At 33.5% G+C, this 13033-nt stretch overlaps 1 protein-coding gene across 1 annotated transcript in view; it reads left to right on the top strand.

Annotated features, from left to right (window-relative positions):
* GRIK2 (glutamate ionotropic receptor kainate type subunit 2) overlaps positions 1–13033 on the top strand; it is a 353523-nt gene that overhangs the window by 100874 nt on the left and 239616 nt on the right. The window contains exon 2 of the mRNA XM_059842388.1: positions 12789–12956. Within this exon, the coding sequence (XP_059698371.1) occupies positions 12789–12956 (168 nt within the window). The remainder of the gene's footprint in view (positions 1–12788; positions 12957–13033) is intronic.

Raw genomic sequence — 13033 nt, 5'->3', positions numbered from 1 at the left:
ATGCAAATACAGGGTTCAGATAAGGGAGGGTACATAACTCTTGTTTTCTGCCAAAACAACTTTTCATTTTTCTCAAGAGGTTTTTAATTCAGTAATTAAGACATAATTATCGAATTAGTGAACAACATTTTAGAGCATAATTACCATATTAGCTAATAACTTCTTAGCATCTAGACTCTGAATAAAACAAAATGTCTGCATCTAATTGAAGATCAATCTAAACCCAAACTCTGGATACCTCTAGTGCTGGATTTCCACATATAGATGGAAAGAGAGTGAAAGTATATACTGTGCAAGAATCATTTGCACATTGCATTTCAGTCATCAGGAACATAAACACCATCCCTCTCATGGAAAAGATTAATTGGGTAATCATTGAGAAATACAAGTGACAGTCAAATTTATTGCAAATTAGAGAGGAGTGTAAGGTGTTCAATATTTCTGTGCTTCAGATCAAACGTTTTTACCTTCTGCTTGTGTATGACGCTTTCCCCCAGACCCTCCAATAATAATACGGCAGGCTGTGAGTTAAACACTGCTGGTTTATCACTGGAGACTTGAATCAGTATCTGTGATATGCAGCATCCTGAAACAGACCCTCTTGTGCCTCATTAAATATTTTTGCTTCTTTACTTCAGGGGCCCAATGGAATTTGTTCTTCACAGGAGTGTGTCATAAATTTTTAGTTTCTGAAGCACTCAAATTTCATATACATTGGCATGCTTTTTATTGATATTTATCACATTAATTAAATGACTTTAGAAATATGAAACTGTGGCAAAATTTGTGCATTTGATGTTAAGATTTAGGAGAGAATTTAAATTTGTATTTATTTTATTTATGGAATTGATATAGTAGATTTTCTTCTTTTTTTTTTTTTTTTTTTTTTTGGAGAGCCATGTCTAAATTTCTTTTGCTAGGCTTGTTTGCATTAGTCATATTGAGACTTTATTTATCTTGGGTCACATTACAAAGTGTGTAAGCTTCACTATTGCTGTAACTTATGAAATAGGCAAGTTCAAGAAATCTGAACCAACATATTTTTAAAACTAAAATTAAATCTGCTCAATTTGACGGCAGAAGCACCTAATATATCTGCTTTTGAAAACAGACTTGTTTTCAATTTTCTCTTTTATCAACACTAACACTTTACAATAACACTGAAGACCCATCTCTTTCTTACTTGGCATTTTTATCATCAGTACCTACTATTATTTTGTCGGTTGTACTACCTTGTTTCTGCATTCAGAGGACATCCCTCCCCCCTTGCCCTTTATTTTTCCTTCCATTGCTGAAGAATCAAAAAGGTAATCAGTGAGAAAATACAAGAATACTCATTTTTTGCAGTCCAAGTTCATACATCAGGGAGAGAAATAGTGAAGATTTTTCTAATAACATTCAATAACCCACATTGGTCTTCTGAAAATTGTTTCTAAGTATCTAGAGAAGATACACTGATGGCAGCAAAACCCTGTTTTAACAAGGGTAGCAGTACTGTTGACAAAAGTGATTTTGATGAGATTGTTGATAAGATGAAAAGATAATGACTTCATTTCTAAGCAACTCTCTGATGTAAACATTTTTTGGAAACTGAACATTTGAGTACTGAAGTGGAACATTTGTAGTTTTAATAGTGTTTGTCACATTTAAAACTCATCCATCAGTCTGATTTTGAAGGGTTTTCTTTTGTTCTTGTTTGGGTTTTTTTTACATCTTTGAAGACTATTATAAATTTTCCTGGCATTTCACAGCATTTCTATAGCAATGATTTCAAATGGTTCAATTGTAATATAGTCAGAAAACATTTTGGAAAGAAGCAAAAATGCCTCAGGCAGTACTGAAGAAAAGCTTCAGTACTGCCTGAATGTTTCAGTGGCTTTAAGGGCAAAATGGAAACCATAATCAATTTCAGTTAATGCATTGTAATATGGCAGCTGTAGGACATAGTAATGAATTACTATTAAGTAAGGAAATCATGATGCAGCAAACTAAAAATTGGAAAGTATTTTCTTGAAATATAAAAATAATGGAAAAAAAACCCATTCTCACTTTATATAAGTACTAAAGAATAGGGATTGTTCATATTTAAAGTTCATACCACTCATAGAATTACATTGGTACTCTACATCTGTTGCACAGATGTATTTATGTGCATATATATATATATGTAGTCTAGATATATCTTTTGTCCTTTTTCTTTTCCCCTTTTAGATAATAAGAATTGCTTCAGGTTACTAAAGGATTCTATGCATGGAAGTCTTGAGAGAAGGAAGAAGAATATGGAAATGCAGTTTTTGAACTTGCTTAAATCACTCAAATATCTACAAACTCCTGATCATTTAAATATTAAGCATTAAAGGAAAACTCATCCTAAAGCTGATGATAACCATTTAAACATTTCATTTCTGAAGAAGATTCAGAACACAGGGGTCCAGTTATTAAAGTTTCAATTACTTTAATGATGGTCACAGCACCTGGCAGGCCTTGGGTTGGGCTTTCTTTTTTGTTTATCCATTTGCAAGATTCAAATTTTAGTCTTTTGTGACTATAAATGAACTTTTTATTGGCTTTCTTTAATGCCCAAAGTCATGGCAATGAGTATTCTTAAAGTTTAGTTTAAGAAAGAAATGGATTTTTTATGGCATTTTCTAATCTAAGCTTTTGTGAATACTTTTAAGAAAGGTTTTTTTTCTTTATATTTTTAGAAAGAGGAAATGGACCTTATTTATTTTGAGGTTTTAGATATGCTTAAGTGTGAGAATTTGTTTGTTTGTTTTTTTTTCCTATTGGAAAAAAAAGAAGCATATTTTGTGACTCTCATTTTCTGGATCCTGCAGCGTTTGGTGTGTTGCTTTTAAATTGCCTGCTTGGTCTTAGCAGAGCGAGTGAAATTTCCTGGATAACTGGGATTTGACCCTGAAGGTACTTCTGGCTAGCACATGCTGATATTTGATGTTGAAGATGCATTAGAAATTACCTGACCAGAAAAGGCAAGCAGAAGGAGACCTGACCATATGACACCAGTCTGTTGAGGTGCACTGGTGTTGTGGCAGGAATCAAAGAATTGAGTAAGAAAGCAAGTTGGAAACTACAGGCTGGGACTGTTAATTACTCAGGAAGAAAACCTGAGTCCTTGTCCTGAATTTCTCTCCCATTTCAGCATTTTCTACAAGAAATTGGTTGGATAAGAAGCAAATAATCTAGAAATTGGGGGATGGCTCCTCTTTTACAACTAGCAGAGGCATATAGAAATAGAAGATAATTTCAGGGTTGCTCTTGTTTTTTGGTTCTTGCAAACTGAAAATTCCTACATGGTAGCCTATCTTCAGTCACAATTTAAAATGACCTTATATGTAAGCATGCTGTCTGCTGGTTAGGATGTCATTCTGTACACTGTGTATAATGGATTTTGTTTTCTGCTTTATAGACAAATGCTTTAACAAGTTTGCTTAAAAAACCCCCAAAAATCACATAATCACAAGCAGGATATTTTCTTGAAGTTGTCTTTCCCTGTAAACTGCACATTTAGCTTTTACTAATTCTTCTGACTTCTTTGAAGTTTAGGCCCTTTTCTGTTTCATCTTTAGATGTTGAGAGATCCAAGCATGAGAGTCTTATAATGCAGTAAAAGAAGTGTAATCTCTACCTGCTTGGATGTCTTCAGTTCCTGGAAAACCTTTCTGCTTTCCAGGAATTTTGAAGAGATTTCTGGGAACTATTGAACCGTGGTCTCTGTGAATTTCTTCTGAAAAATTAGATATTCAACTTTTTTAAGCTTTGCTTGAAGGATTGTGGTAAAATTTGACATCCTTTCCTGATTCTTGTTTACCTTATTAAGGCAAAACTGAAAAAAAAAACACCTTCAAACCTACGAAACACAAAAAATCCCCACATTTTTCTACAGTTTATACATATGGACATATTAGTAGCATATACTACAATATTGTAGGAGTTAAGTTCAAAATGCATTTACTTTTTTAATTTAATTTTTTATAAGTGAGTCACTTTTATTTTAAAAGCAAGTGAAAACCTGGATACAATTTCCTTCATTGTCCGTGTATGGTTTGGCTTCTCAAATGAGATTCCAGACACAGACTAACATTTTAGAAGACAAATAGCATGCAGCATAGTGGAAAATAAAAAATCTGGCCTGGATGCAATATTATTAGCATTTTCTTATTGTCTTTATGATGAGGTTAGAGAACTGGTTGTATCACTGTTCTAATACATGTTATGACTCTTTCTAGAGTCATGAAATTAAATGGTTTATGATTTGTCTATCTTTAGAGCTATAAGTAGGGAAGTTAGAAGATGGTAATTGCCCAGTTAGTCGCCTATTTACAGATGTAAAAAATTCATGAGGACCAGTGTAAGATTATTTCTCTAAAAATTAGGCATTTAAATTTGCTTATTATCTTCTTTAAAGGAGTTTTGGAGAAAAAAGTTTTCTTCATGAATATTGAGAAACTTTTTATCTGGATATTGACTATGTCCAGAAAAAAAAAAAAAGAAAAAAAAGGAAAGAAATAAACATGTTGTTTTAAGGTAGTTCAAAACATTTTGTTACCCAAAGTAAGGAAAAGCACGTTTTAGCAAAATCCCCTGAGGCTTTTTTTTGTAGTCAGACTTAATTTATTACTTTGTTTCCTTTTGTTACTGTGAACCATGAGGGGCTAATTACTATGTGAGTGTGATAATTACCCTGATATTATCAAGTGTATTCTGTAACACATTGCTTAGCATGTCAGAGAAAGATACTGTACATCCCTTAAAGTGGGAAGAAATCTTATGGATAGTACATTCTAACATTGTAGATGAATGTGTTCAGGTATTATTATTTTATATGTCATCCTTACTTGTGCTCTATTGATATTCTGACTGAAAGGAGCATTATTCGTAGAGATGCTATCAAAAGCAGTATTTTATAAGTATGCTGCATATTTCAGCCTAGTAATATTTTTAAGCTGTATTTCATTTATCAATTTTCAAAGCATATTTGTGCTGATGAAAGGAAAGATTTTAATGTGTGTTATTTGTCATGTTTAGAATAACTTTGAGGATACTTATCATTTGTATGCACTTAGCTTTTAAAACATTTTTTATCAGTTTTATAAGGTAAGGAAAATTTTGTTCAAATGAAATCTACGGTTACTCTTTCCACATAATGTTCCTTATTATTTCCCTACATTTATAAAAGACGAACCAAACTCTCCTTTGATATTTGATTTTTACATTAAAAATATAAACATAACATTGACTGATTATTTAGCCTGTTCCTTACTGTGCAATCAGAAAATATACAGATTTATTTGTCTTAAATCAGTGGACAATTCAAATCCTTTTTAGGATTTCAACATACCTAAAAGTTGGCAGTTTCATGCAGCTACACTAAAATGTCAATTGAAGCATAACTTAGATGCTGAAGCTATTAGTTCTATGCATTTTAAACAGCAAAATTTGCAGGATCCTGTGATCATGGCTTCATACACTGATTTCATAAACAGAAATTATATCCCATTTCAAAACATGTTGGATTTTCCAATAATTGTGCCTGTATTGCAATGTTGAGATGTTTTGGGATGAAATGTTTATTTTAAAGAAAATAATCTTGTCCAATATTTTGCAGGAAATCAGTAGCAATGAAAACAAACCCCTGAAATTCCAGATCTTGCTTCTTTCCTCCAAACCATATGTGCACTCAGAATGGATAAAGGTTTCTGCTGAAGTGTGCTATCTTTTTCTGCAGTGCTGTATCCACATAAAACCGGCTTCAAAGTCAAATAACCAGCATTTTCTTTGTCAAGTAATCCTTTTCAACTTTTTTCCTGTTGTGAGAGTCAGAAAGCTTTCAATATAATTTTGAAAAGAAGTCATAAAAACGTGGTATTGTTCAGATTCACACAACTGTGTTTGAAATCTATAATTCCATAAACTACATTACTTTATGGAAAACATTGTAAAGAAGAAAATTTTTCATTCATTTTTAACATCTTGTTTGAGAGTAATTCAATTTCTTAAATCCTGTTCCAGACAGAAATAAGTGGCTAAGATGTAATTTTGCGCTGTATTTGTAGGAAGCACAAAGTCTAAGCCGCCAACCTTTAAGGAGTTCTTTGAACCATCTCTGTAGCTTTCAAATCCATCACAGGACCTGAAAGAGGATTATCAGTACAGTGCACAGCACTCTTGATTAGGACTAAAGTGCCTTCAGCCAGCAGCCTCTATCAGTCCCTGTAGCTCAGCACCTGCTGTGCCTCCTCCTCGCAGTGCGGTGCGTGCCGTGTCAGTGATATCGGGGTTTGGGATGAGCCTCTTCAGTGCCCTCTGGCTATAACTCTACTGGAGAAGTGCAGTCCATTCACACTTCCAAAAAGCCATCATTCTGATCTCTGCAAATGTCTGTAGTGTAATACATCCTCTGAACTCTCAGTAATGTGCTTGTGACTTATTATCTTCTTTGTGTGGTACCTCCTTGCACAATCATTGGCTCCAATTACCAAATGGTCAATTTTGAAATTGGAACATGTCAGATAAAAGCATATATTTTAATAGTATAATACCTGACAGAATTACTTTCATTCTGTCTTGAAACACTCTTTAGAAAAGTTGTTTATCACAGATACCAGCCACTCCTTCCTCCCAAATTTTGCAGCTAATTGAACTAAGTCTGTCTGAGAGATCATGTTTTCTGAGCATGAAATAATCAATCAAAAAAAGAGATTACAATTTCTCGCATCAGGTTTACATCTGGGCAGCATAATTATCTTAGAGTCAAAGTATTGACCTGAGCTGAAGGAAAAGGAAGAAAAAATCATTCCTAGAGAACTTCACATAAATTTAGTAGTAAAATTTAAATATATTTGTATGTTTTCAAAGTAAAATGGTGGGAAGAAATGTTACGGGGCTTTAAAATAATTTTTTCTCCAGGCTCTCAGTGCCATTTTTAATGTTATTTAAGAAAGAGGTTTTCATTGTTATATTTAAAGAGTTACTGTGTCATTAAAAAAAACAGTGTTCATGTCACATGTGACTGATGATACTTTTTATAACACATTAATAAAGACCTTTATAACTGTCAGGAAATTTGTGCAGATTGGTGCATGTTGATAATATGGTTAAAATGTTAAAAAATTTATAGCTATTAAAAGCTAGTATGTGTATGTGCAAGACCTCTATCCAGTTGGTTTGATATTATAAGAAAAGGAACTTAATTTTATATATTCTGACAAGGAAATCACAGTTAAAATTAAGATTAATGTTACTATTTCCATAACTTTGTTAATGTGAAAAATGCTATGTGTGAATGATTTTTGAATTTTTGTATCTGGGTTTCACTTTTAAAAACCACGGAAGTTTTATTTCTGCTTATATAGTTCGTACATTTGCAATATCATTAGAACCAGTTATTTTAGGCTAAGTAATTTCAAGTAGTCTGCAAGCTTCATAATGACTGATTTGATAGATTATGATCTAAGGTAATTTGGCCTTCTGTTACATGTTTAAGGGTTTAATTTTTCAGAGGGCACAGACTGCAAAATAGCCTGTGGTTGTTATTAGATGGCATTAATTTCTCATGAAACAAACAGGTGACTGTGACTGTACCCGAAACAAAATTATTTGATTTAATATTAGCCAGATTTGCTATTAGCTTGTTGGAAGTCCTACTTGGATACTTTCGAAGCTTGCTTGAATGAGGATCTTTTCAAGTAGGTAGCAGTAGCTCAGGTTTCATGCTTTGCTGCTATTTCAGAAGTTCTCTACATGTGAGAGAAGGACAGATTTCCTAATAACTCATTCTGGAACTTCTTGTTATCTAGTGATTCAAGCAGTTTTGTTCTTTCTGCAGGGTTTTGTCAGGTGTTACGTGGAGATGATAATACAAAACACACAAGATGGTAAACTTCAAAGGGGACCCTGTTGTGGAATGGAAATGGAAAATTGAATCATTCAGAGGGTTAACCTATTATTTTTGAAATTAGGTACTTTAGAGTAGGAAAATTTTTTGGGGGGGATAATTTTTGCCAAGATGTGTAACAAGTTTACTTTTTTTCCCCCCTCTGGATGTTGTGTTTAAGAAAATTATTTGAAAACTGGGGGAAACAGGATGACTTGTAAACAATAAATGTCAATTCTACTACAATTTTTTGATAGAAAATGCAGAGCTTTTCATTTGAACAATTTCATGACAATTTCTTTTGGACTTGTATAATTATGAACTATTTTAGATTTTCTTTTTCCTTGGAAAATATTAAGGACTTCTACATTATATCCTTTTTGGTTAAATATTACTATCCTTTTTTTCCAATTATTTGTGTTTCTGAAGAAACTGTTATTCCATCAGTATTACACTGATGATTGATTTTTTCCTATTTGTTATGGTAAAAGAACTTGGTCATATAAAGGGGTTTTTTTTTAATAGAGTCAATTGATGAAAAATCCTAATGTATTTCAGGTACATTGAAAGCAATTCTTTCATATCAACATTAATAGGAAATTTGAATTATCCCAGATATGACTTCACAGATGTAGTACTTAAAGAATATTTTTAATTGCTCTGTCTTATCTGGCTTGGATTGGCATGTCTGAAATATTCCTCAGGTGTTGATCACCCCAACAAATCTAGTGAGTTTTATCTAAGTGGTTACTGTGACAGCAAAAACTGGAAGTACTCAGCTATGCAGCTATCAGCTACTGTACACAGCCTGTAAAACTTCATGGGCTACAGACTGAGCTGCAGATACCTGATCCCATATTCCCTAGTGCCACTCTCATAGGGCAGAGACAAACTGCCTTATCAGTAACTCTGTAAATGAAGGAGCTGTGTGTGAGACCACTGAAGCAAGTTAAGAATAATACTCACATTTTTTTTACTGCTTTTAAGTTTTCTCTTTCTGTTTTGAGGTAGTAGTGGAATTTCAGGTTATTCCTCCAGGATGTGCTGCTGGTTGCATTTGAGAACTGCTGCTTCTGCCTACCATGGGTCTATAAACTCTGTTAAAAAAATCCCAAATCCTAACACCTGCATTTTTCAAGCTGTTAGACAGAGATAGGCATTGGTTTGGCTGCTTTTCCCCTTACGAATGGCAAGATTTATGACTCTTCTGTCTGCTTATCTAAAGGCTTGCAGTGCATTCCTCAATTTGATTATTAATAAGGCTATCCTGAATACAAAGTAAAGCAGCAGTAAAGAAAAGCCTGCTTGGGAGAGAACAACATGACACAGTGTGCTATGACAGCTTCTGGATACCACTATGCCTTTGTAATGGAGTATATCTGAACTCTTAAGCCAATTCTTTTATTTTCTTTTCCATTTAATAATAAAAAAAAAAAGCAAAGTAATTAATGGATTGTCTCCCAGTATTAGGCCAGGATTTCCATGACATAGTCTTTAAAAATACTCAAAGTATTTTTAATTTTTTTACCATTATTTTTAACAAATAGGAACACAATAGTAAATTTAAAGTTACTGAATAAGTTTCTATTTCTTACGTAGAAGTGAAAAAGCACCACTTAAACATTTTCATTCTTGTCAATGCTTGAACTCATTTATGTGTCTTTGCTGAGCATCCTGGAAACATCTAATGCATAGACTGCCAAGTAAACTTACAAGGTTTCTCCATCTGGAAAATGAGGATCTGTTTTATAATATATTCTGATATTTAGAATTCAGGCGTGTGTCTGTCTGAGCTCCTGGTCTTACCACTTGAGTTCAATTTAAACTAAATAAAAGTTCAATTTAACAATGGTGTGTGTATGTATGTGCTGTATCAGCTTGGCCAAAGCTGTATTCACTACTGAGGAACCTGGCATTTTCAGTCATTTTGCATATTAGAAGGACATGGAACACTTTTGAGAACCAGTTGATTTGAGTATCTTAGTGTGAAGGTTACGATGAACCTGCCAGCGTCCAAAATATTTTACCATATGTTTTACTAAACTGAAATGAAAGTAACCTAGTGGATTTTGACAACCTACAGCTTAGAAAATAGTTAGGAATCTTCAAATATACGGTGTACTTCATATTCCTCTAGGGTTCTTATTTTTAATTTCAGTGTCTACCTAGTGCAAAATGTGAAAATATTCAGGAGCAGAAAATAAGTTTCCTTCCTCCTAGCAAAATACCCTAATACCAGGTTATTCTACTTCTCTTTTTCTTAGGACTGGAAATATACCCTGAAACAGACAGACCATATGATGCCAGGTTTGGGGATTTTTATCACAGGGATAGAGAATAAGTCAGTGAATGAGTGAGGAAATCACTGCATGGTGTATGTGGGCAATTACACATCATGGCCACTCACAGGAGATGTCATCTTCATAAAGTTGTCTTACTATATAATGGACTGTCACTAACATTAGGAGTTTGTTTTGACCTAGATAGACAAGGTCAAAACAAAATTTCTCTCTCTTTCTCTTTTTTTCATGCTGAGAGCAGCGGCTGAATCTTTGACAGAGAATTTCCTGTCACAAGGATTTAGAAATCAGTATAATAAAAAATGCAGGAAAAAAGAAGGAAGGTTGTACTGAGCTTCAGACACATGGTAATTAGAGAATAAATCTTCCAATGTAAAAACTTCAGGAGAACCAAGAAACTGCAATGTTAATTTCTTTTAATTAATCCATTTTGCTTAGGATATAATTAGGATTTCATAATTGTTGATGTGATACTGGTTTATTCAAATATATTTGAATAACCGGCCTCCAGATGCCTTAGGAAAGCCTCTGAAATCGATCTTAATTTTCATTTTGTTCATGTAAATTGTCTCTGAATATCTAAAATTATAATTTTACTAATTTTTGGATTTTTGCAGCAGTTTAAAAGTATTTCCCCCAAATCAAAATACTGTCCTCCTATAAGTCACCATTTGAATTGCAATGCTTAGATTCTCTTAGTTTTAGCAGCACAAAAGGTTGTCTATTAGAATGTTTGCCTGAACATAGCACTCCACTAACTTCAAAAGCAGTAGGTTGCCTTTCATGTTCATATTCCATTATTGTGCAAATAAACATGAGCATTTTTTGAGTTTTAAAGTGTACTGGGCTTAACTATTTGCTAAACACCATCTAAGTTTCTTTGGCCTGAGCTCTTACAGTTTTGTTAATATTGGTTACTGATTGTATATATTATGTATACATATATATATATATATATATATACACATATATATATTCTATGCTCAATCAGTTTGGATTTCTCTAGATATTGATTTTTTTCTTAAGAGTCTGCCTTTTCCATCATTACCTCTTTTCCAGTTTGAAATGACTAATGCTTAAATAATTTTTAGTCACATCTTATCTCAGTGGCAAGGGCTTGTACTTTTAAAGTCATATTATATGAGCATATGCTCCTATGGCTCTTGCCAGAAATTAAAAGGCTGATCTGCAGGAAAAAAAGGTTAACACCTCAGTTTCGTAGTGAGAAATGTGTTGCAAGAGGAAGAAGATGTGCAAAACCAAACAGCCTTTTATAATTACTATTATCAGTAAATAGTAAATACACATCTTTTTGCTTTACCAACAGTTTATCTGCTTGGTTACTCACAAGACTGTTTACAAACTGACTGCAGTTTTTGAAGTTTAGTTTGATCTAGTCATTGGATATTCAGATTCTGAGAACTTCTTGATGAGAAAGTAACAGAGTTGAACAGAATTTTTTTAGACAGTCCAAGTCCAAGTAGCAACACTACTTTGGAAATGAATAAATACAAGCAAGGAGGGAGTGACTGAGTAACATTCCCTCCAGAGGCACAATACCTGGCTTGTAATTAGTGATCCTGTGATGATGGCCATTGTCTGTCCATTGGAATTGACAGGTCTCTGTTTAAATGAGGGCTGAAGGGAGTATTAGGATACTGATCATTTTTCTGAGGCATTCCATGTCACCACAATAAGGACACATCTTCAAATTATTATTATTATTATTGTCACAGTATCCTAGACTTTTCCAGATCCAAGAATAAATTATGTTTCCTCAAAGTATGTATAAATTTACATTCTATGGACTATGATACCTCATTAATGAGAAAAGCTGGTGCACAGCATTTTCTCACAAACATATTTGCTTCATTTAAGATGAAGGTTGGCTCAAGAGTGTTCTAGACATTGTTTATTATTTGAGGAATGTCCTGTTCTGGTAGCATGCCTTGTTTGGGATGTTTTCATTGCTGGATAGAGGTTATGCAGGGTATAGTTTCTTGTATTCCTGTGTTTACTGAGAATGAAGTTAACATCTACATGCAGTTCAGGGCAAGAGAGCAAAATCTGAACTTTGAACTCAACATATTTATCAGTTCAGGCAAATAGTCATGCTAAAATATCTCTCCCTTTTAATTCCTGGAGACAATTTGGGGCATCCCAGTTCTATGCTCCTTTTTATGTTGTATTTTCAGTGAACTGCCAAGTTCATTATTAATGTATTATAAGTAGAAAACAAGAATCCATGTCTCCCTTCCACCTGCCACACACACATAGGTAGTGGAAGATCTGGAAGGGACAAATGTATTCATTTCAAGTTTAATTATATAAAATAGTAACAATAATGATAGTAGCTTTGTAATAATTAAATATATTTCATTCCTCTCCTTAAGGTAAGTTCTAATTGTTGCTGGTTTACTTATTGCTTGACTCTAAGCACATCACAATCATGAGTTGCACTGTATCATGTTTATGAAATTAAATACTTCTGACCACTGATGAATCTTTTCCAAAAGGATTATAAAAGATGATATTTTATGCTCTTTTTGCTTACTAGTGTATTTTTTTTTCTTTTTTCTTTGTTCCTATACCAGGAGGCATTTTTGAGTGTGTGGAATCTGGTCCAATGGGAGCAGAAGAATTAGCCTTCAGATTTGCTGTGAACACAATCAACAGAAACAGAACTCTTCTGCCAAACACCACCTTAACATACGACACACAAAAGATAAATCTTTATGACAGTTTTGAAGCATCCAAAAAAGGTAACCTTTTGCATATTTAGTTTTTTTGATGAAGGACTAAGGCTCACTTAGTTTACTTACCTGAAAAAATTTCTATC

Source organism: Haemorhous mexicanus, chromosome 3, assembly GCF_027477595.1.
Source record: "Haemorhous mexicanus isolate bHaeMex1 chromosome 3, bHaeMex1.pri, whole genome shotgun sequence".
NCBI classification, from domain to species: Eukaryota; Metazoa; Chordata; class Aves; order Passeriformes; family Fringillidae; genus Haemorhous; species Haemorhous mexicanus.
Note: the sequence above shows the minus strand (reverse complement) of the source record. Positions and strands in the feature narration are given on the sequence as shown.